The sequence below is a fragment of the Sus scrofa genome, chromosome 5 (assembly GCF_054392235.1).
Source record: "Sus scrofa isolate SSC_HxYL_T2T_F1_AM1 chromosome 5, Sscrofa_HxYL_maternal_Yorkshire_Landrace_v2.0, whole genome shotgun sequence".
NCBI lineage: Eukaryota > Metazoa > Chordata > Mammalia > Artiodactyla > Suidae > Sus > Sus scrofa.
The window spans coordinates 90,248,057-90,270,886 of record NC_139387.1 but is presented as its reverse complement, the minus strand read 5'-3'; the positions used below and the strand labels follow the sequence as shown (position 1 = coordinate 90,270,886).

Genomic DNA, 22,830 nt, shown 5'->3' with positions numbered 1-22,830 from the left:
TGTGTGGGAAATCCCAGGAACTAATAAGTAAGTTTGGCAAGGTTACAGGATACAAATAAATACACAAAAATCAAGTGTATTTCTATGTATTAACAAACATATGGACACCAACATTAAAAATACAATACCATTTACAATCGCTCAAAAAAAAAAAAAAAAACCCAGAAATACTTAGGTGTAAATCTAACTATATATAAACGGGGCTTGTGTACAGAAAGTTACACCGTGGTGGTGGAAAAAAACTGGAAAAGAGCTAAAATAAATGAAGAGATACACTATATTCACAGATTAAATGATTCAACATGGTAAAAATGTCAGTTCTCAAATTGTTGTAAAGGTTTAACACAGAGCACTGGGAACTATGTCTAGTCACTTATGATGGAGCATGATAATGTGCGAAAAATGAATGTGTACATGTATGTGTAACTGGGTCACCATGCTGTAAAGTAGAAAAAAATTGTATTGGGGAAATAACTATTTAAAAAATAATAAAATAATATGTTCTGATTAAAAAATCTCAGCAAGGTATTTTTCTATATACAGAAGATTGTTCTAAACTTTATATGGAAAGACAAAGGAACTAGAATGGTTAAAACAATTCTGAAAAATAAGAATAAAGTGTAAAGAATTGGTACACCTGCATTCAAGATTTATTATAAAGTTACAGCAATCAAGATATGTGACCTTGGCAGATGGACAGACAAATAGATCAATCAAATAGAGCGGAGAAACCACAAATAGACCACACAAATATGCCCAAATGATTTTTCACATAGGTGCAAAGGCATTCAATGGAAGAAAGACAGCTTTTACAAGTAGTGTTAGAGCAACTGGACATCTGCAAAGTAAGGGTAAAAATCAAACAACAACCTAAGTCTCATACCATCGAAGAAAACTGGGTAAAGTGTACATAAGATCTCCATGTATTATTTCTTACTACTGCATATAAGTCCATAACTATTTTAAAAGAGAAAGCTTAATTTTAAAAAATTTGAAGAATTTAGCCATCTCTCTTCCTTGGTATGTCTGTGTGTAGATATATAGAGAGGGAAGTCTGGTCACATCAACATGAAAAAAGAAGAATTTAGTGATTATGACGCAAACCTGCAAGGATTAGTTTTTACCTGCAACAAAGCTCCCATTAGTGATGCCAGCGCAGCCATTCCAATACACAGGACTCCAAACAGCACACCTATATGAATGATGTAAAAGCCATTATAAAATCCAGACCCAGAGGATTAAAATTCTCAATAGAATAAGCTTTTGATTCAAAGTGGATAATGTGACTGATGAAGATCAGCCACATATAACAGAGACAGACAAAAAAGGAAAGCAGTGTTTTTCTACAGGGTCAGCAGTGTGGAAAAAGGAAAGAAAATCCAGATATTGTGTCTTAGGATTTATTACATTCAGTTATATAAGTAAAGACTCCCTAGAATTAACTATAGGGATTTTAAAGCTACGAACTATTATGTTATTAATCTAATCCTCCTTCAACATTTGTTTACAAAGGAAGGCCTGGGTGTCTGTTTACAGTTTGCTGAAAACAGAACATAATTTAGCTCTGCTCTGTACAGCATGATGGGGGAAGGGAGTAATAAACACTGGAAATTAGAGTCTTCTCACTTTAAGTGTTCATTTCTCCTCGGAAGTGGCAATCCACACCAAGGAGTGTTTTAGGAGGTTTTGCCTTCATAATCTCCATCAACATCTACAAAACTTTCCTGTTAAACTAGCAAAAAATACTAGCAAAGAAAGTATGTTATTCCCCCTTCTACCAAATTGTTTCCCTGAAATTTATTTATAGAAATCCTCAAGCCACCACTGGTGCTCAGATTATGGGATTTTTTTTTTTTTTTTCTCTTCTGGCTGTCAACATTTTACAAATTTTCTCCTAGCTCCCATCGTGGCCCATTGGAAAAGAATCTGACTAGGATCCATGAGGATGCAGGTTCAATCCCTGGCCTTGCTCAGTGGGTTAAGTATCCAGCATTGCCGTGAGCTGTGGTGTAGGTTGTGGACATGGCTCAGAACTGCCGTTGCTGTTCTTTGTGGTGTAGGCCGGCTGCTACAGCTCCTATTCGACTCCTAGCCTGGGAACCTCCACATGCTGTGGATGCAACCCTAAAAAGACAAAAAATTTCTCAAGTACACAATTTTACTTTTAAGATTACCATAGGAAAATTTACCATCTCCATTTTTATTTTTAAAGTCTTCCATTCAGTAAACATCACCTGAAATTAGTCAGGATAATTTTCCACGAATAAAATACAAAAAAGGAGACAATTTGCTCATAATAAAATAGTACATTCCTTATGTTATTTCTGTCTTATGCAAGCACTCACACCTTTCTTAAGTATAGTCAGTAAATAATTTTATTGCACCTGAATGGAAAAGCATACATTAATTTTTTTACAAAGATTTTGTTGCAATGAGTTTTTATGTTTTTGGATCCTAACATAGTGTTTCCAAGATATTTAGCTTGATTTTTCTCTATTGATAGTTCATGAACACTCACCATTATGTTTGGTTTTCTTTTTTTTTTTTTTTTTTGGATTCAAAGTTATCAGAAACATTCAAATTATACACCATGTTCTTCTGTATGACATCCTTATTGCACAAACAACAAGATAATGATTTTATACAACCCTTCAAAGTGAATGAATGTCTCATCTACACTAGCCGAGTTGATTTGCTAATAATCATTATGAACATCATCTCTTGAGTACCAGCTAGTGCCTCTTGTTTTACATGAACTATCGCTAAACCTCACAGAAACCGCAAGGTATTTTTTGTTCCCATTTACCACATATAGAAAGATAGGCTCAAATGGGTTTGCTCAGGACTAAACTGAGGAAGCAAGATTGCATCTGTCTGGCTTCAAAAGTTTCTATTCATTCTACTAAACCACAGAGTTTCAACAGTCCCATAATGAACCAGTCTAAATACCCTTTAGGAAAAGCGTGGTATCATTTTGAAATTATGCTCCAGGATTAAAATTGGGTACATAATAAAATGATGCAATGCTATTTAAATGTAGGGGACATTGAAGAATATAAATTAAGTACCTATTCCAGACTATAGTTATGGCAATAATATAGAATTATGGTTTAAAACAGAATATTATTTACTTTTTCTTTACTATTTCTATTAGTGTTATTAAGTTGAGGTTAAAGATTCTTTAAAAAAAAAAAAAAAACCCATATACCCAAGATGTGAAAAATGAAGAATGAAGTACACTAGCCAGATTCCTTTGAGTCAGGACACCCAGGAGTTGATGCTAAAGAGCTTTCCATTCAACATGATATTTAACCCCGAATAAGGTCCTATGAGCTATGAATGAATTTAAGTATTCATACTGACAAAAGAGTTGAGCATTCTTTGTACAATTTTATTCCCTATCTCCCAGACAGTCTACATATGCGGATAGATAAACAAGATGGGTAGGAAATCATAATGCTCTTTTCTTCATCTGCAGTCCACATACACAGACCACGTACCTTTAACAGGCAGTGCCCTCCTATGTAATATAGAAAAAGTGAGGCTCTTGTTTCCAAATTAAGGAATTCCTTAAAACTGCGGTCTGAATTTTAGAAGGAAAAGGGTCAAATGTTTAAATGTGGCTAAGAATATCTACATAGATTTGGGAGAGGAAGAAGGTAGGAAAGAAGGACCAGCCAAATAGGACCCCTAGAAATTGTTCTTTGTGGTCACCAGACAATTAATTGTTTGTGGTGTGTCCCAAATCTTCTTCTTCTTTTTTTGTCTTTTTAGGGCTGCACCCATGGCATATGGAGATTCCCAGGCTAGGGGTCTAATCTGAGCTGTAGCTGCCAGCCTACGCCAGAGCCACAGCAATGCCAGCTCTGAGTGGTGTCAGTGATCTACACCAGAGCTCACGACAATGCCAGATCCTTTACCCACTGAGCAAGGCCAAGGATCGAACCCGAAACCTCGTGGTTCCTAGTTGGATTCATTTCCGCTGCGCCATGATGGGAACTCCTGTCCCAAATCTTGATTGCAAATATGTCCATGACTTCATTGTCATGGGCATGCATGTGTATCACTCTCAAACTCAGAAGTTCTTACTATTTTGTCCATGGAAAAGAATGTCTGGTCTCTCTAAATATCATCTCCCAGAGCTAAAATGGAATTGTGAAAATGAAAACTTACTCATTCCTTGGGAAATCCAAGAGAGGGACCTTTCTGAGAGAGATCTGAAGCGAGGTTTGATTAGATCTTCCACAGTCACTGCTGCTAAGGCATTAATACTAGAGGACACGGTGCTATAAGGAAAAATCAAAGTTTTGATACATAATGTTTAAACTTTAATAATACTTTAGGAATAAGAAAAGGGAAAACATATTGTCACTTCTGAAATATAAACAGATTTCTACATTATTTTTAAAAAAATTTATTGACAGAGAGCTAATTTACAATATTGTGTTAGTTTCTGGTGTACTGCAAAGCGATTCAGTTATAAATATTTATATACATATTCTTTTTCATATTCCTTTCCATTATGGTTATTACAAGATCTTAAATAGAGTTCCCTGTGCTATATAGTAGGACCTTATTGTTTGTCTATTTTATCTACTATATTATTTTTAATAATTACATCATCTTCTTTCTGGAAGCTGTTATCATCAAAGAATGATTCGGGCAACATCCATAGAGTTAACAGTGAAAAAGGACAATTTAATATTGTTTCCATTTTGCAATCAATCCTTGGTGTCTATAGAAATAAACTACATAAATCATAGATCATGCAGGATTATTATATAATTATCATGTAACATATGACATTGAAGCATAGTTTTCTTTGTATGTAGAAAGGACTGTCATTAAGTCCTCAATAACATCCACCATAAATATCAACAATATTAATTTCCTGGATCCTCACTAACCTATGTTGTACACATTAATAATAAGAACTCCCTGGGAGTTCCCATGTGGTTCAGTGAGTTATGAACCCAACTAGTATCCAAGAGGATGTGGGTTCAATCCCTGGCCTCACTCAATGAGTTAATGATCTGGCACTGCCATGAGCTGTGGTGTAAGTCGCAGATGAGGCTCAGATCTTGCATTGCTGTGGCTGTGGCTGTGGCTGTGGCTCGCAGCTGCAGCTCCAATTCAACCCCTAGCTTGGGAACTTCCATATGCCACAGGTATGGTCATTAAAAAACAAAAAACAAAAACCTCTCTGGAGCAAACATTGGAAGAAAGTTCAATGAATAAGTTTAAACACAAAACAAGATTCTTTGGACAGTACATATTATTCAGCATGTAATATGATAGTGTAATTCTAATTCTCCATTTGATCATGCTTTAGATACATATATATTATATTTTATTTTATTTTTTGTCTTTTTGCCTTTTCTAGGGCCGCTCCCACAGCATATGGAGGTTCCCAGGCTAGGGCTCCAATCAGAGCTGTAGCCGTCGGCCTACGCCACAGCCACAGCAACTCGGGATCCGAGCTGCGTCTGCAACCTACACCACAGCTCACGGCAATGCCGGATCCTTGATACACTGAGCAAGGCCAGGGATTGAACCCGCAACCTCATGGTTCCTAGTCAGATTCGTTAACCACTGCGCAACGACGGGAACTCCTACATATATATTTTAAACCAAGGCTGTAGGTACACATTTCTGACAATCAATGAAAGCTACAACTGATTGATCATCATTATTGTGACCCTACAAGTACGTAATGATGTATTAGCTAGTAGGGACCAAAGTTATAAGTGGAGACTGATAGTAATAGACTGCTAGCCCCCAAGATAAGACTCAGTCCGACACAGAGATGCATGGAGTAAATCGCCTGCTTTGGGCCATTTGTGCCCATGTCCAGAATTCGGCTTTATTCCCCTAAATATCCAATAACAAAAGAAAGATCCTGATAGGGAAACTATGTTATATTAGAGTCATAGTTCAAACCTCAATGTTCCACTGTAAGCGCAGGCCACAAAAAGTCCAGGAAGTCCCGGATAATCTTGCAGAATGTCCAGTACCAAATAAGGCATGAGCTGAAAAATTTCAAAATTTACTCTTCAGCGGTTTTTTTGCTATGCAATGGAATGCATTAACACTTCATTTATCTTGTGTTCTTCAAGAACTAAAGGAAGCTATTCCACACAACTGAAATTTCCAAGTATATAAAATTAAACTCTTTACCTGCTAACACTTAAAGAATAACACAATAGTTAAGGGTATAGGGTCTGGATTCAGACAGATGTGATTTTTTCCTATTTAATTTCTCTGATCTTCAGTATTCTTGTCTGTAAAACAGAGGTAATAACACTAAACTCATAGAGTCACTAAAAAAGTAAGCTCTTACTATAGTACATGGACTATAGTAAATGCTTGGTAATAGGTAGTTGTTCTCATTCTTTGGAATAATAAATCAGTTTAAAGGAAATATTTCACATACAACTATGCTTCAGTAAGAAACATTCACTTAATTTAACTTTACTTGACAACTCAGGGGTGCCCTTGTAAATTTCAATCCCTGTTTAGGACAAAAAATGTAATGATAGCTGCATATACAGTTGACCTTTGAACAGCACAAGTTTAAACTGCAGGGATCTACTTACACATGGATTTTTAAATAATAAATACACAAAAATATATGTGTAGAACATTGCATGCCAGGCTTGTGTTGAAGTGGATAGCTTATCCTTAAAAAGGCATAAGGTAAGTGGTATTTAATATAAAAATAATGTGTTAGTTATGTTTTGTTTTTTTTACTGGTATATAAATTTCCTTTCAAAGAATTACATTACCACACAGTATGTCTCTCTCTCTCTCATAACTGGAGATATTGTGGAGCAACCTGTTATCACAGGTAAGAGGTTTTTCTAAAAAAAATAAATCTGCCAGTGTTTCCAATTCTGTATTATGAATATGACTGTAATACTGTGCACCATAAAAATTTTATAACAATTCACTCATTAATGTATAGGCCAGGCAACATAAAGTAATCATATTGCTGCTGCTTCTTTATCATTGCATGAATTGTTATACCTGTAAATAAATATGAATTTCTTTTTCACATTCTTTCATTTTTGAAATGTAATGGTAATAACATCTTCAGTGTTTTGTTATCATATAAGACAATACTGATGTAGGTACTGAGGGATGATTCATCTTGTAAACAGATGAGGTAAATGTATGGTATCCATAAATACGGCACAGTACTATAAATGTATCTTCTCTTCCTCACAATTTTTTTTTTGTCTTTTTTTTTTTTTTTTTTTTTAGGGCCGCACCCATAGCACATTGAGGTTCCCAGGCTAGGGGTCGAATGGGTGCTGTAACTGCCACAGCAACACCAGATACAAGCCGCATCTGGGGCCTAGACCACAGCTCACGGCAACACCAGATCCTGGTTCCAGCCCAGGGATCGAACCCACGTCCTCATGGATACTAGTCGAGTTCATTGTCTGCTGAGCCACCGCGGGAACTCCACAATTTTCTTAATAGCATTTTCTTTTCTCTAGCTTATATACTGTAAGAATACAATACATAATCCATATAACATACAAAACATGTTAATCAACAGAGACAAAAATTATGCATAGATTTTCTCTTGCGTAGCAGGTCGGTGCCCCTAACCCCTGTATTGTTCAAAGGTCAACTGTTGTATGAGACATAGTGACAAGTGAAATTCCTGAAACTGCTTCTTTAAGAAAAAAAAAAAAAAAAAAACCTAGTACTTGCTTTCGGATATGTCATTTTTTTAAAAATAAATATTAAATAAGGATGGGAAGGTATATCTTCAGCACTGGCAGTCTTTTGGCAAAGATTATTTTTCAGTCAAGGGTCCTAAGTGGAAAATTTTCCAGAAAAATGTCCTCTAATTTGCACTGAAACATCATTGATTCCTTCTCCCAAGAGTACACAGTGGATAATATGCCCTTTTTTCTCAGCCTCTTTGATCTCATTTTACAACTAAAGCTTACTCATTCTTTATTCTCAGAAAAAAGAGAAGTGCACTTATTTCTCTGTGAGATCAGCCCTCAGTTTTCCCAAGATATCCTAAAAGCTGAACTTCAAGCAGTGTTCCATACATAAGCCAAAGTAAAGTTTCCATCATTGAATTATAATGTGATCTAAAATCCTCTACCCTATCATCAACCTTCTCAAAAATCTTCTGGGTGATATTTAGATTTTGAATAGCTCCTTCAGGTAAAGGTAGAATCAACCAGATAAGATCAATGGAAAAATATCTAGGCAGTAATCCGGCTTTCTCAGGGTGAGCTACAGAAGAGGGTAGCAGAAACATAACTTTGCTTTTGGGGGTTAAGCTTTTGACCCAGTCTTCTACTGACTGTACCTTATTTACATTGTATCCCCCCAAAAATGCTAATTGAATTAACTAGTTACCAATCAACAGGGTTGTGGAATCATTCAGTTACAAAAAAAAAAAATATCTTTCTTTTTCAAAAATGTATCACATGCTCTCTAAATGGTAAGTGCATAAATTGCAAAACACCCCTGCATACAATCTATGACAAGGAGACTCAAGATCAGGAAGCTGTAGTTTAAAATACATATATTTTTGGAGTTTGGGGTTTGTTGTCCAGGGTAAGGGGAAGGCATATTAGAAAAAAATATTTTTTAATCCCTATTTTCTTCAGACAATAAAGATTGATAATATAGTCATAAAATATTCTTGACTAGACAGAATATAATGCAAGAGTGCCTCCATCTTCAGAGCAAACACGATTCTTGGATTCTGTGAGCAAATAGGAAAATCTGTTTTTAAACATGGCACAGGCTAAGACAGGGTTAAGATATACAGATCAAGGACACTCTTATTTACTAATTCCACAAAGTTATGTTTTCCTGGGAGTATGTTATGCACTTTATACCAACATAAAATTCAAACTGTCATCATATCTAATGAATGCCCTGGGCACCTTATTTACAGTCAACCCTTAGAAAATTATTTTGGAAAGAACTCTAAGAATAAAAAATCAGGCATTGGAGTCTGCCAGTCCTGGGGTTTGATACATTTTCTGAAAGACACTATATGGCAAGGAGGTTCAAAATTGGAATTCTGGAGGCAGGCTGCCTGGGTTTGAATCCTGGCTCCAGGTGACTTAACTTCTCTGTGCCTCAGTTTCCTCATCTTTGAAAGGGAGATACTCAGAGCACCTACCTCAGGGTGTTGCTGTGAGGATTAAAATTTGAAATTTACATAAATCACTTCTGATCATGCCTGGCCCATGATATGAATTTTATGAGGGCTTGCAGCTATTCTTATTTATAAGCTATGCGACATTGGACAAGTTATATAACCTCTCTGAGATTCATTTATGTCCTCATCTACAAAATTGGCATTACAGGTGTGTGAGAATTAAAAGTAAAGCATGCAAAGATCTTGGCACAGAATCTCATCACACAGTTGGTGCTCCATAAATGTTCACTTACTAGATCCATTTCTCTATCACTTAGAAACTGGAAGATAAACTTTATAAATGAACAACCTAAATACCCACAAAATGTTCTATAGCACCACCATTTGTGCATAGATTTTAAAAAAAAGAAAAAAAAAACGATTTTTATATTTCTACTCCAAGCCTTGAGCTATAACATTTGGCTTGAAAATTTTCCAGGTATTTCAATATTTTAACACTAGATATACCACACTTCATTCTTGCTGTATCTGCTAAAAAAATTTTTTCTAAATGCTTCATGGACGCTAAAGATGATTATATTGTGCCTATCTGCTATTAATTTACAAGAATATGAACACTCTTTCCTCTCAGCTAATAAGCTTTCTGAACGTCATCATTGCATGAGTAAGCAAGACATGGTACTTGGAGTTCCCGTCATGGCGCAGTGGTTAACGAATCCAACTAGGAACCATGAGGTTGTGGGTTCGGTCCCTGTCCTTGCTCAGTGGGTTAACGATTCGGCGTTGCCGTGAGCTGTGGTGTAGGTTGCAGACGCGGCTTGGATCCCGCGTTGCTGTGGCTCTGGGGTAGGCTGGTGGCTACAGCTCCGATTTGACCCCTAGCCCGGGAACCTTCATATGCCGTGGGAGCGGCCCAAGAAATAGCAAAAAAAAAGACAAAAAAGAAAGAAAGAAAGACATGGTACTGGACCTGGTCTGGTGCAGACACTTTCTTGGCTGTCCAAGGGTCACAGTCACGGTATCTGGAATACAAGGAGAGCCCACAAAGCACTGAGCAGGTGAGGATTGCCCAGAGGGCCACGAGATTGATGTAGAGAGACCTAAAGAAGTGAAGACAAACCAGCAATGGACAATTTTAATTTCCATCCCAAAGATGAAGAAACTTGTTTCATAAACAGAGACCCATGATTAATACTCAATAGATGCATATTCTCTTCTGGTCATCACAAATGCTACTTATTTTATTTTGGCCTAACCTTCTGTTTATGATGTCAATCAACAGCATATTTGGGAATACTTGGAATAGATGGAGTTTTGCCATTGAATGGATGTATCCTCCTGGTCAGAGTTCCATGGGCATGATTAGCTTTATAATGGCATCTAATTGCACCACGTCAGGACTTCTTGTCATGAAATAAAGATTTTAATAGTCAACAAGGCATTCACTGTTACTCATTTTCCTTTCAAAAGTAATGCAATTACAAACTGCTAAACATTGTTAACATCTACATAGCAACTTGCCGAACTTGTTTAAATGTGGTTTGGAATGCCATCAAGTATGAAAGGCAAACATGTGTTTCTTGGACAGGTATCTTCCCAAACAATGTTTAGTATTTTTTTATTTGGCAATGGTGTGAAGTGGCTTGATGTGGGATCTCTGTTCCCAGACCAGGGACTGAACCTGGGCTGTAGCAGTAAAAGCGCTTTATCCTAACCACTTGATCACCAGGGAACTCCTGCAAACAATGTAGCATCTTAACACCCAATGTGTGTTCCAGTAGAGGGTAAAGGTTTTCATAATGACATGGAATCAGTCCTGAGCATCAATCTTGGCTATCCCTATCATATGTGACCCTGGGCAAGTAACTTAGACATTCTGATCCTCAGTTTCTTCATGTACATCTAGAGATAACAATGCTTACATCACCAAGTTATCAAATTAAATAAAACAGTATATATCATATACATATATAGGCAATGGCATGTAAAAACACTTGAATGGTAGTTATTAATATTATTAGTGTTAATATTGAATGATATGCCTTAATAATCAATTGATAATAAATATTTCTTCCCACTATGATGGCTATACTTTTCCCTTCCCAGGGGTGCTGTAGTGGATATTGTGATGAGGTGTCCTAGGCTGAGAAGAGGTCCCTCCCACCCCCACCAAGTCATACCTCCTTCCCCAGGGGGGCAGCCTGCATAAAATGACTACCACATTCATAGGTTTAAAGGTTGAGTCCCCTCATGCTAACTAGGGACAAGCTTGCAGGGTCATCCCAACTCCAGAGGGATCCCTTGAAACCTCTGTTGAGATGCATTACAGTCCAAGCCTCTCTGGCCAGTCCTGCTTCGTTCCCTTCCTTCTCTTCTACAGTGGTGATTCCCTAGTAAGTCTCTGCCATGTTAACCTCCATCTATAGTCTGCTTCTGAGGGTGCCAAACAGTGGATTGCTAGCCTTTTCCCTTGATAGACTAAATTTACTGTATGTTTTGTTATTGTCTAAAAGTAGTATGAGTACTATATCTCATCTTCAAATCATCAGAAAATATACCCAGACACTTTATTGTTCAGTCACCACACCTCACTTACATATGAGTTAATACCTTACTACATTGTTGTATTTTACTTCAACACCAGTCAGATAGATCACTTATCAACATCTGATATTGTCCCCAGTCAACCAGTGTTAGTAGTCTTGACTTTGTGGCTGGGATTCATTCTTCCCATGGAGTCGATGTTAGAAAGAGGGAGACTAATGGTTCCCCTAAGCTCTGGGTCAAGAGAGCCACTGCACTATTCTGAAGGAAAATATTTCTTACTAAGACAGTTCTACGGCTGTTCTTTTAAAATATTGGGCTTTTTGAGTTCCATGTTCCCAAAGAAACATGTCCCCAAAGAAGAGCAGGTGCACAACTGCTTTGGGAGAGGCATCAGCGCTAATATAGATAGACTAATGGATATATAAATTAATTATATTCCTTCATAGTTTCTTAAAATTACAGAACTCCTAAGCTCACTTTTGGGAGATTCCATATCCAGGTATTATACTCATATTCATGTAGATTTTTCACTGTAGAATTTAATAAAGACAGATAATGTCTAAACCAATTTACTCTCATACATTTTCTGACATATGACATCACAAATTTTTTCATATTCTCACTGAATAGAAATAGAATTACCGTTCTTTCTCCTACCTCAACCACTGACATTCTTTCTCCTACCTCAACCACCAACTACTAATTCAATCTAGTTAGAATTTTTAAGGCCCTAAATGCATGTGCATTGACTTAGCCTTTTTTATCAGTATGAAGAATGATGGTCACCAGCTTATCTGAGGCCTCATGAGAAAGAACCAGCCACTGTTCAAACTCTTTGCTCAAGCCAAGATGGGATGGAGAGTTCCCTGACCATGTTGTCCTTCTGACCTCTGTGCTTTGTCCAAATCACTCTGCCTACCTGGAATGCTCTCCCAATCTTCTCCTCCTGTCCACATATGGCCATCCTTTAGGATTTGCCTGCTTGAAAGGAATTTCTCACTTATTCCCTGACTTCACATCCCATGATTTGAAGTGGGAATGAGAATTTATATTTACTGGATTCCTACCATGTGCATGTCAAACATGCATGTCAAATACAGCATTTTACAATACCTCCATGAGATACATAATATCTTATGCTCATTTTACAAGGTTAGAAACCAAAGCTTAGAGAAACTAAGTAACTCACCCCAAATCTCTCAAGTAGTAAGAATTAGAACAGGGTTATAAACCCATCACTGTGTCTGAAAATAAAATGCACCAGCACACCTGACAATATGATGCCCTGGAACATTTCCTCTACGGTTATACTGTTTCACAGAAGTGTTATACCTCTCTAGTGTTATTTCACTTTTCACACACTTGCATACATTTTACTAATTAGATGCTAAGTTTCTTCATGGCGAGAGTCATATATTTACAATTCTTTTATTCTCCATCGTTCCTTATACATACACATACAGATGCACCATAAATGCCTATTTATTTGACAAGACTTGTTTTACTTAATAATTCATACAAATATTTTTAAACATCTGATTTATTTTTTAAATTAAAGTATAGTTGATTTACAATGTTGTGCCAATATCTGCTATACAGCAAAGTAACCCAGTCATATATACACATACATTCCCTTTCTTATATTATCTTCCTTCACAGTCTACCCCAAGAGACTAGATATAGTTCCCTGTTTTATATAGCAGGACTTCATTGCTTATCTATTCTAAATGTAATAGTTTGCATATACTAACTCCAAACTCCCAGTGGATCCCACTCCCTCCCCCATCCTCCTTGGCAACCACAAGTCTGTTCTCTGTGTCTGTGAGTCTGTTTCTTAAACATCTGATTTAAAACATAGAGTAACAGTTTGTTCTATGTGGTCCTTTTGTAAGTATATCATTTGTCTCTTAGAATTTCATGATATAACCAGAGCAAAGCTTGACTTATGAAGAGCATTTCCATAAAAACAATTGAGAGTTATTAACCAATTAATATATAGTTTGGCTTACATTTTTGCCTGGAATCTGCTTTTACAGGAAATGTATCTCTGCACCTGGGACTGGTTGACACCATAGATGCTGGTCCACGTGAAGGTCCCCCCTATAACAATTGTCCAGAATGTATGTCTTTGCAAAGGGTTAGGATTAAAACTAAAAGAAAACAAACAGAAAACAAATCTGAACTCTTAGCCAAAAACCACAGATCTTCCTGGAGTATTTGGAAGCAAATGATGTATACCTATATAAATACATACACAAATATGTACAAATTGATCACATAATATAAAAGGTAGAAATATACCTAGGTTCAATGAAATAAAAATTGATAACTTTCAGAGATTTGGAAATTCTGAATGTGACTGGGGTCGGAAATGAATGCTTTAATCACTCTGAGCATTTATACAAATTGTTCTCTCATGGAGAGAGGAAATTATTTAAACAAATCTGCCATGCTGTAATTAGAGAAGAGCATGAGCTGTGAGAGACAGAGGGAGAGAGAGGTGCTCCTAAATATACCACAGCAATAGATATGGTACTGAAGTGAACACAAAACTGGCACATTTTATGTATAATTCCTCTCCTAGCACATAGATAGTCATAGTTCTAATTTATATTCAAGCTTAAGAATGAAGGCAATTCATGCAATTTAAAGGTTTTCATATTCTAAAACCGCCATGTCACTATAATTGTGCTTTCTTGAAATGCCGTATGCCCAAATAAAACACTAATAGTTGAATGTGCAAAGTATTGTTATTAGGAAGGCTGTCAACTTCCACATTCGATACATCTCTTAACTCTTCTTAATGTATCTCCTCAGAAGGAATGATTCTGTTCATCTCTGATACACAATATGTGCTTGAAAATCTTCTGCAAAATTAGCTTTAATGGGAATTTTCTGAAAAGTGTGATATTCTGCAATTCCCTCTCAAATCTGATAATTCAGATTAGTTGAGTAAAGTGCTCTAATTTTATGCATTTTCCAGCATTCCTGTGGAAATATGAGAGCCTCTATCCCATTCTCTAACAAATAATATCAAAGTCTAAGAGTTTCAAAGTGTGTTAGCCCTTTTTTCCCATGGAGAAAGTAGTTACTATATTAGCTAAGAAAAGTAAAGAGCCAGAAGGATTCAACAAGTTACTCAAAGGAAAAAAGATTTAAAACACCCAATTTAGTGGTTTTGACAATAAAGGGTGCATATTACTATAATTATATAATATGCAAAAATGATAATTTTGCTTTTTTAATTTAAAATTTTTATTTATTTTCCTATTACATGAGCTAGAAACCCAAATACACTAATAGTCTGAAGGGTGGGTCTTCCTCTCTTGTTCTTGATTTTAATGGAAATGGAAGAAAATTCTCTTTTGCTATCAATCCCTTCTCAGGAGGAAGCACCATCTTCAGAACCATGTAACTAAGGACTGCCTGATTGCTTTAACCCCTCAAAGACCTAGTGAAAACTCCTTATGCATGAAGCTGACTTGTCAGCTTCAAACTTGTGTACAATATTTTAGTGGTTTGTTCATTTATTTACTAATGTAAATTACTATTTAAATGAGGAGATTATTTTTACAGAAAAAAAGGAATGTTCTATTAGCCAAGAAGTAAATAGCAACTTACTTCCAAAAATTTAATCTTCCGCCATTGTATGCATCATTTAGAATAGTGTTGATTCCACCCTGAATCAGTGAAGCCTGTATAATCACAGATGCAAATCCAGCTACCATTATCCCAACTTGAAAAACGTCTGTCCAGATAACTGCTTTAAGACCACCCTTTGAGGAGAAAGTGCATTTGGATTAATGCTTCTATCAGACATTATTAAGCATATACATGCTTATACTGGACAAAGATAAAGAAAACCTGGATCTTGGTCAAGAAGTGCACCCAAACCTTCAAACACAAGCAGAGGACAAGACAAAAGGTCCTCCCAGCAGAGAAAAAAGCTTGGGCAAAAACACAGAGAGGGCAAAAATACATGGCTTGTTGAGTGTGGACAGACCTACATTTTGGTGTGAGGTGGAGTGGTGTGGGAATATTGCTAGGAAGAAATTTCAGGATCAAATTGCAAATCACAATATCATCGATTTTATTTTATAGGCTGGGCTGATACTCAACCAGTATGCACAAAGAAGGTCAGGAGGTTCTTAAAAAACTAAAATTGTTCTGTCCCAGCCACTGCCACAAAATTTCCAAGTGTCCCCCTCCAGTCTCAATGATCTTGGCTGAACACGGCCCTCCTTGAGGATCATGTCTTCTAAAAGACTGGGAAACTAAAAGATTAAGACCTAGAATAGCCTGCATTGCATAGGACTTGAACCACTGCTAAGGGTCAGCATCCTTGATAACATCAGTGCCCGTGCCATACTGGCTCTTACATATTTTGACTGCCACTCCCGCCTAAAGGCAATGGGAAGTTATCTCAGGTCTCTAAGTTGAGGAATAATATGAGCACAACTACAACATGGCAACAGTAAGGGTGAATAAGGAGACAAGATTAGGGACCACCACATGGTTCAGATGAAAGAAAAAAAACTCCAGTTGTGATCAATGTCCTACAAAGGGTCAAATTTTACCCTGGACTGAATATTCCCTATCACAAAAACTATGTGGGAGCTAGGAAAGTAGGTATAAACAATCCAGATTATCATTCCACTAATAAATTTTTCAATTTCGCAAAGCAAGTGTATAAAGTGAAAGGAGACATAATGGTCTTGACATACCAGCGTGCAGTAGAATGTGCAGACCACCCCAGTAGCTACTACTGCGCCCCATAGGTGGAATCCTGTGACTGCAGAAGAAAAATAACATGCATGCATAACTGCAAAACATATATAAGTACTTCTCAAAAATCATCAAGGGGAAGCCATCATTTATTAAATTAAACGATAATTAAAATAATTATCCCTATCAGATAATTTATCATTATCAGATAATTAAATCCATCAGCCCTAAACTAGAGCTACAAATCTCAAAAAATGTAACAAAACAGATTTTAAAATTTTATTTGATGAGTTATATAGACCTAGCTTCTACCTTCAGACATCATACAAGATCCAACACTGGCTAAATCAAATACATGAAAAAGCATTTCTACTATAGTTAAGCAAAGATGCCACTTGATATTGGGAGGTGGTTACCTAGGCTGAATGGGTTCACAGGATATTTGTTGTCATGGTTGAATAAACACACTATTCTACCAATCCTTGGAAGACAAGTTGTGCATGTTACTACAATGGGACCAAGACAGAGAAAAGTCAAAATTTCTTACCATTTATATAAAAAGTAGAGGGGCATATCATATTTTTTTAAGATTTTTATTTTTTCTATTATAGCTGATTTACAATGTTCTGTCAATTTCTGCTGTATGGCAAAATGATTGAGTCATACATACATATACATATATATGTGTGTGTGTGTATATGTATATTATATATATATATATATTATATACATATACACACACACATTCTTTTTCTCACATTATCCTCCGTCATGTTCCATCACAAGTGACTAGATATAGGTCCATATTATATTTTTTAATGGAAGGATAACAATTCTATGCCTACAGACTTGAAAACCTAGATGACATAATCTGCCAAAATTCAGAGGAAAAAAAAAAAAGATGATCTGAATAGATCTATATCTATTAAATAAATTGAATCAATAATTAATAACTTTCCAAAACAGAAAGTCCCAAGCCCAGAGGGATTCACTGGTTAATTCTACTGAATATCTAAGGAAGAAATTATACTAGTGCTGTACAATCTTTTTCAGAGGATAGAAGCAGAGGGAATACTTTATAACTCATTTTATGAGATGAGCATCACCCTAGTACCAAAACCAAAAAAAAGACATGACAAGAGAAGAAAACTACACATAAATATCTCTTATGAATATAGATGCAAGAATTCTCAACAAAATATTAGCAAATCAAATTTTAAAAGCATAAAAAGAATTAGAATCCCAAGTGGGATTTTTCACAGGTATGCAAAGAGGACTCAACATTGAAAATCAATTAATGGAATTCATCACATCAACAGACTAAAAAGAAAAATAACATTATCCTATTAATAGATGCAGAAAAAGCATTTGATAAAATCCAAAAAAATTCATGATAAAAATTCTTAATAAATTAGAAATAGAGGGGAACATTTTTTTTTTCTTTTTAGGGCTGCATCTGCAGCATATGGAAGTACCCAGGCTGGGGTCAAATCAGAGCTACAGCTGCTGACCTACGCCACAACCACAGGAACATGGGATCTGAGCCATGTGTGCGACCTACATGGCAGCTCATGGCAAAGCCAGGTCCTTAACCCACTAAGTGAAGCCAGGGATTGAACCCGCATCCTCAGAGACACTATGTCAGGTTCTTAACCCGCTGAGTCAAAATAGGAACTCCCAACGGGAACATTCTTAACCTGATAAAGATTATCTACAAAATCTTATAGCTAACATTACACTTAATGGTGAGATACTTGAAGCTTACCCACTAAGATCAGGTACAAGGCAAGGAAGGAAGAAATAAAACTCTTTGTTCACAAATGACAAGATCGTCTTTGTAGAAAATCTGAAGTAACCAAAAAAAAAAAAAAAATCTCCCAGGTCTAACAAATGATTATAGCAAAGTTACAGGATACAGGTTAATATACAAAAGTCTACTGCTTTCCTATACAGCAACAAAAAGAAGTGGAATTCGAAATTAGAAACACATTAGCATTTACATTAGCACCCCCCAAAATGAAATACTTAGCTATAAATCTAACAAAATATATACAAGATCTATATGAGGAAAACTGTAAAACTTTGATCAATGAAATGAAAGAAGAACTAAATAGATTTTTCATGCTTACAAAAAGGATTGTCAATAGGATTATTTTCAAGATGCCAGTTTTCCCAGTCTAATTTATAGATTCAATGTGATCCCAATCAAAATCCCAGCAACTTATTTTGTGGATAATGACAAACCATGTAGAATTGACAAACTTATTTTAAATTTTATAGAGAGAGGCAAAAGACTCAACAGCCTACACAATAAAGAAGGAGAAGAACAAAGCTGGAGGAATGACTGTACCTGACTTTAAGACTTAATATAAAACTATAGTCGTCAAGAGATTGTGGTATTGGTGAAAGAATACACAAAATGATTGACTGAAAAGAATAAAGCACTCAGAAATAGACTCCCATAAATGTAGCTGACTGATCTTTGGCAAAAGAGTAAAGGCAATATAATGGGGCAAAGGCAGTTTCTTCAACAGATGATGGAACAACCAAACATCCAAATGCAAAAAAAAAAAAATTAATCTAGACACAGAGCTTACACCCTTCACCAAAATTAAACCAAGACGGCCTTGGTTTAGACCTAAAGGTAAAATACAAAACTATTAAACTTTAGAAGATAGCATAGAGAAAACCAAGATCCCTTGGGTATGATGATGGCTTTTTAGATACAACATCAAAGACACAATCTATGAAAGAAATAATTGATATGCTGGATTTCATTAAAATTAAAAACATATGTTCTGTGAAAGACTATCAAAAGAATTAGAAGACCACGGTACAAACTGAGAGAAAAGTTTGCAAAAGACATTTGATAAAGGGCTATTAACATAATTACAGAAAAATCTCTCAAAACTCAGGAATAAGGAAAAAAAACTGAGTTTAAAATGTACCTAAGATCCTAACAGACATCTTACAAAGAAGATATGCAGATGTCAAATAAGCATATGAAAAGATGCTACACATCGTATGTCATCAGGGAAGTGCAAATTAAAACAACAATGAGATACTACTATACACTTAATAGAAAGGCCAAAATCTGGAACACTGACAATATCATATGCTGAAAAAAATGAGGAGCACCATAAATCTTTCATACATTACTGGCAAGAATGCAAAATTTTAACGGCCATTTTGGAAGACAGTTTGGTGGTTTCTTATAAAATTAAACATACTCTTATCATTCAATCCAACAACTGAGCTCTGCTATTTACTCAAAAGAGTGAAAACTGTATGAAATAGTCTCTCCAAAAAGTTGAAATGAAGGCTGAGAACACTTATAGATCTAGTTCATAAGAAATACAGAGAATTGGGGAACATAAAATGATCCTATGGTGATGCAATCAGTAAAACCAAGAACCTGGAAAGTTAGCCAGCTGAACTTTTGACATTTATAGAATAATATCCTCAACAACTATAAAATACACATTCTTTATAAGAGTATACAGAATGCTCAGCAAGATAGACCATATTCTGGGCCATGAAGCAAATCCCAATACATTTCAAAGAATGAAAATCGTAAGAGTGCTCTGACCAAAGTAGCACAAAAAGGTATGTTTGAAAATCACCAAATATTTGAAAATTACATAGCACACTTGTAAATAACCTGTGGGTTAAAAAAAATCACAAGAAAAATTAGAAAATATTTTGAACTGAATGATAATCTGTATCAAAATCTGTAGGACATAGATGAAGCAGTACTTACAGAAAAATTTATAACTTTAAATATTTATATTAGAAAAGAAGAAAAATTTAAAATCAATGATCTAAGTTTCTATCTTAAGAAGCTAGAAAATGTAAGCCCAAAGTTAAGTAGAAGAAAAGGAACAATAAATGTATTAGCACAAACTAATGAAAGAGCAAACTGGTAAAATCAACAAAGTAAAAAAACTGGCTCTTAGAAAAATAGATTATTATTAGGAATAATTAGAAGGTATATCATTGTAGCTACTACAAACATTAAAAGGATAACAAGAGCATTTTTTTTTTTTTAGGGCTGCACCCGAGGCACATGGAGGTCCTCAGGCTAAGAGTCGAATTGGAGCTACAGCTGCCGGCCTACACCACAGCCACAGCAGTTCAGGATCCGAGCCACGTCTGTGACCTACACCACAGCTCACAGCAACGCCAGATCCTTAACCCACTGAGCGAGGCCAGGGAGTGAACCAGAAACCTCATGGTTCCTAGTCGGATTCGCGTCCTCTGTGCCATGACAGGAATTCCAAGAGGATGTTTTAAACAACTTTATGCCAATGAATTTGACAAATTAGACAAAGTGAATTAGTTTCCTAAAAAACACAGTTGAGCAAAAATTGACTCAATAATAACTAGAAAATATGAGTAACTCTATATTTTTGAAAGAAACTTAATCCATAAACAAAAATCTTTCTACAAAACAAACATCAGGCCCAGATGCCCTCATCATGAATTTTTCAGCATTTAGGAAAGAGAGGCACAGATTAATACAAATTCTTTCAGAAAATAGAGGAGGAAACACTCCCCAAATCATATAACTGATACAAAAATCCTGAAAAAAAACATTAAAGGAAAAGCAAATTTCAGGCCAATATTCTTCATAAACTATAAAAATCCTTAACAAAATATTAACAAATCAAATCCACAATATATAAAATGGTTACTATATTATGACCAAGTAAGGTTTATCTCAAAAGTAAAAATTGATTTAACATTTGAAAAGCAATATAATTTTCCATATTAACAGAGCAGTAAGACAAAAAAAAAAGAGAAGTAAAGGGCATACAAACAGGAAATGAAGTAGTAAAACTGTTTTTACTCATAAACAATATAAAAATCCTAAAGGATTTACCAAAAGCCTACTTGAATTAGTAAGTATATTTAGCAAGTTTTCAGGCTAAAAATCAATGTATAAAAGTCAACTGTATTTTATTTGCTTGAAAATGATGAACAATTAGAAAATATTATACAACAATACCATTTGCAATAGTAAGAAAAATATCAATTATCTAGAAATAAATCTAAGAAATACATATAAGACCTCAACATAAAAACTTAAAAAATTGTTAAAGCCCTGGGTAAATATGTCACATAACAGAGTGGAAGAATATTTGCCTTGTAAAATGACAGATCAAGTCTTTTGCCTCTTTTTTGCTAGGTTATACTTGTCTTTTTTGGTATTGATTTTGTTATTCCACGAGCCTGAGCCAGTAAGCACAACATCAACAGTCATCAGGAAAAGGCAAATTAAAACTACAATAAGATAACGGATCATACAACTAGAATGCAACATTGAAAAGACAAATACAAAATGCTGGAAAGGACATGGAACTCTTATACACTGCAGAGTGGTCATGCAAAACAGTATAGCCACTTAGAAAAGCTATTTGGCAGTTTCTCTTAATGTTGTACATGTATCTAACCTGTGCTGGGTCAGAACAGGTATATATTTAACTTTATACTGCTGCCAGATATTCATCCAATAAAAATGAAAACACATCAAAAAGAAAAGCAAGACAAAACAAAACCTGTATAAGAAAGTTCTTAGCAGCCTTAATTCAAAATAGCCTAAAACCAGAAAGAACCCAACAGCCATCAGCAAGAGAATGGATAAACACATTTTGGTAGATGCATATGATAAAAAACCAGCAATAAAAAAGAATGAACTGATACATGTAGCAACATGAATGAATGCCTCAAAAACATTTTGTTGAGCAAAAGAAACCAAACGCAAAAAGGCATTATTTGAATCCATTTATATAAAAATCTAAGAACGGGGAAACAAATTTATGGTGATGAAAATCAGGCACTGGCTGCTTGGAATGGAAGGTGGGATTTATCAGAAAAAGCACAAAATTTGGGGGGGGTTGATGATGGAAATATACTATAACTTGTGTTGGGTGGTGCTCAAACAAGTATACAAAATTGTCAAAACTTATCCAACTGTACAGTCAGGTTCTGTGCATTTTATTGTATATAATCTATATCCCCAGTAAAATATGATTTTCTGTTTTAAAAAGCAAGAAAGAAAAACTTAAGAGACAAATGAACCAATTATAGTTACATAAACTTATTTGGATCCTGATTCTAACAAATACTGAAAACAATCCAGGAAATCTGAACACTGACCTCATATTGATGATATTAAGGAATTAATGTTAAGGTTTTAGAAATGATGAAGGTACAACTGTGTTTAAAAAACACATCCTGGAGGGAGATGGAATTAAGATGGCAAATAGAAGGACTGGAGCTCAACTTCTCTCTTAAAAACAGCAAAATTCACAACAAAAGGCTGAGCAATCTTCAACCAAATGGACCAGAAACCTTAAAAAAGATATCCTACTCCAGAAGACAAAGAGGAGGCCACATCAAGAGGTAGGAGG

The 22,830-nt window shown here is 35.6% G+C and overlaps 1 protein-coding gene across 2 annotated transcripts in view; it reads right to left on the bottom strand.

Annotated features, from left to right (window-relative positions):
* SLC5A8 (solute carrier family 5 member 8) overlaps nucleotides 1-22,830 on the bottom strand; it is a 53,666-nt gene that overhangs the window by 16,394 nt on the left and 14,442 nt on the right. The window contains 7 exon segments of one of the 2 annotated variants that reach the window (NM_001291414.1): nucleotides 1,125-1,192; nucleotides 4,174-4,286; nucleotides 5,941-6,029; nucleotides 10,116-10,245; nucleotides 13,702-13,842; nucleotides 15,314-15,468; nucleotides 16,417-16,484. In NM_001291414.1, the coding sequence (NP_001278343.1) occupies nucleotides 1,125-1,192; nucleotides 4,174-4,286; nucleotides 5,941-6,029; nucleotides 10,116-10,245; nucleotides 13,702-13,842; nucleotides 15,314-15,468; nucleotides 16,417-16,484 (764 nt within the window). 2 annotated transcript variants of the gene reach the window in all.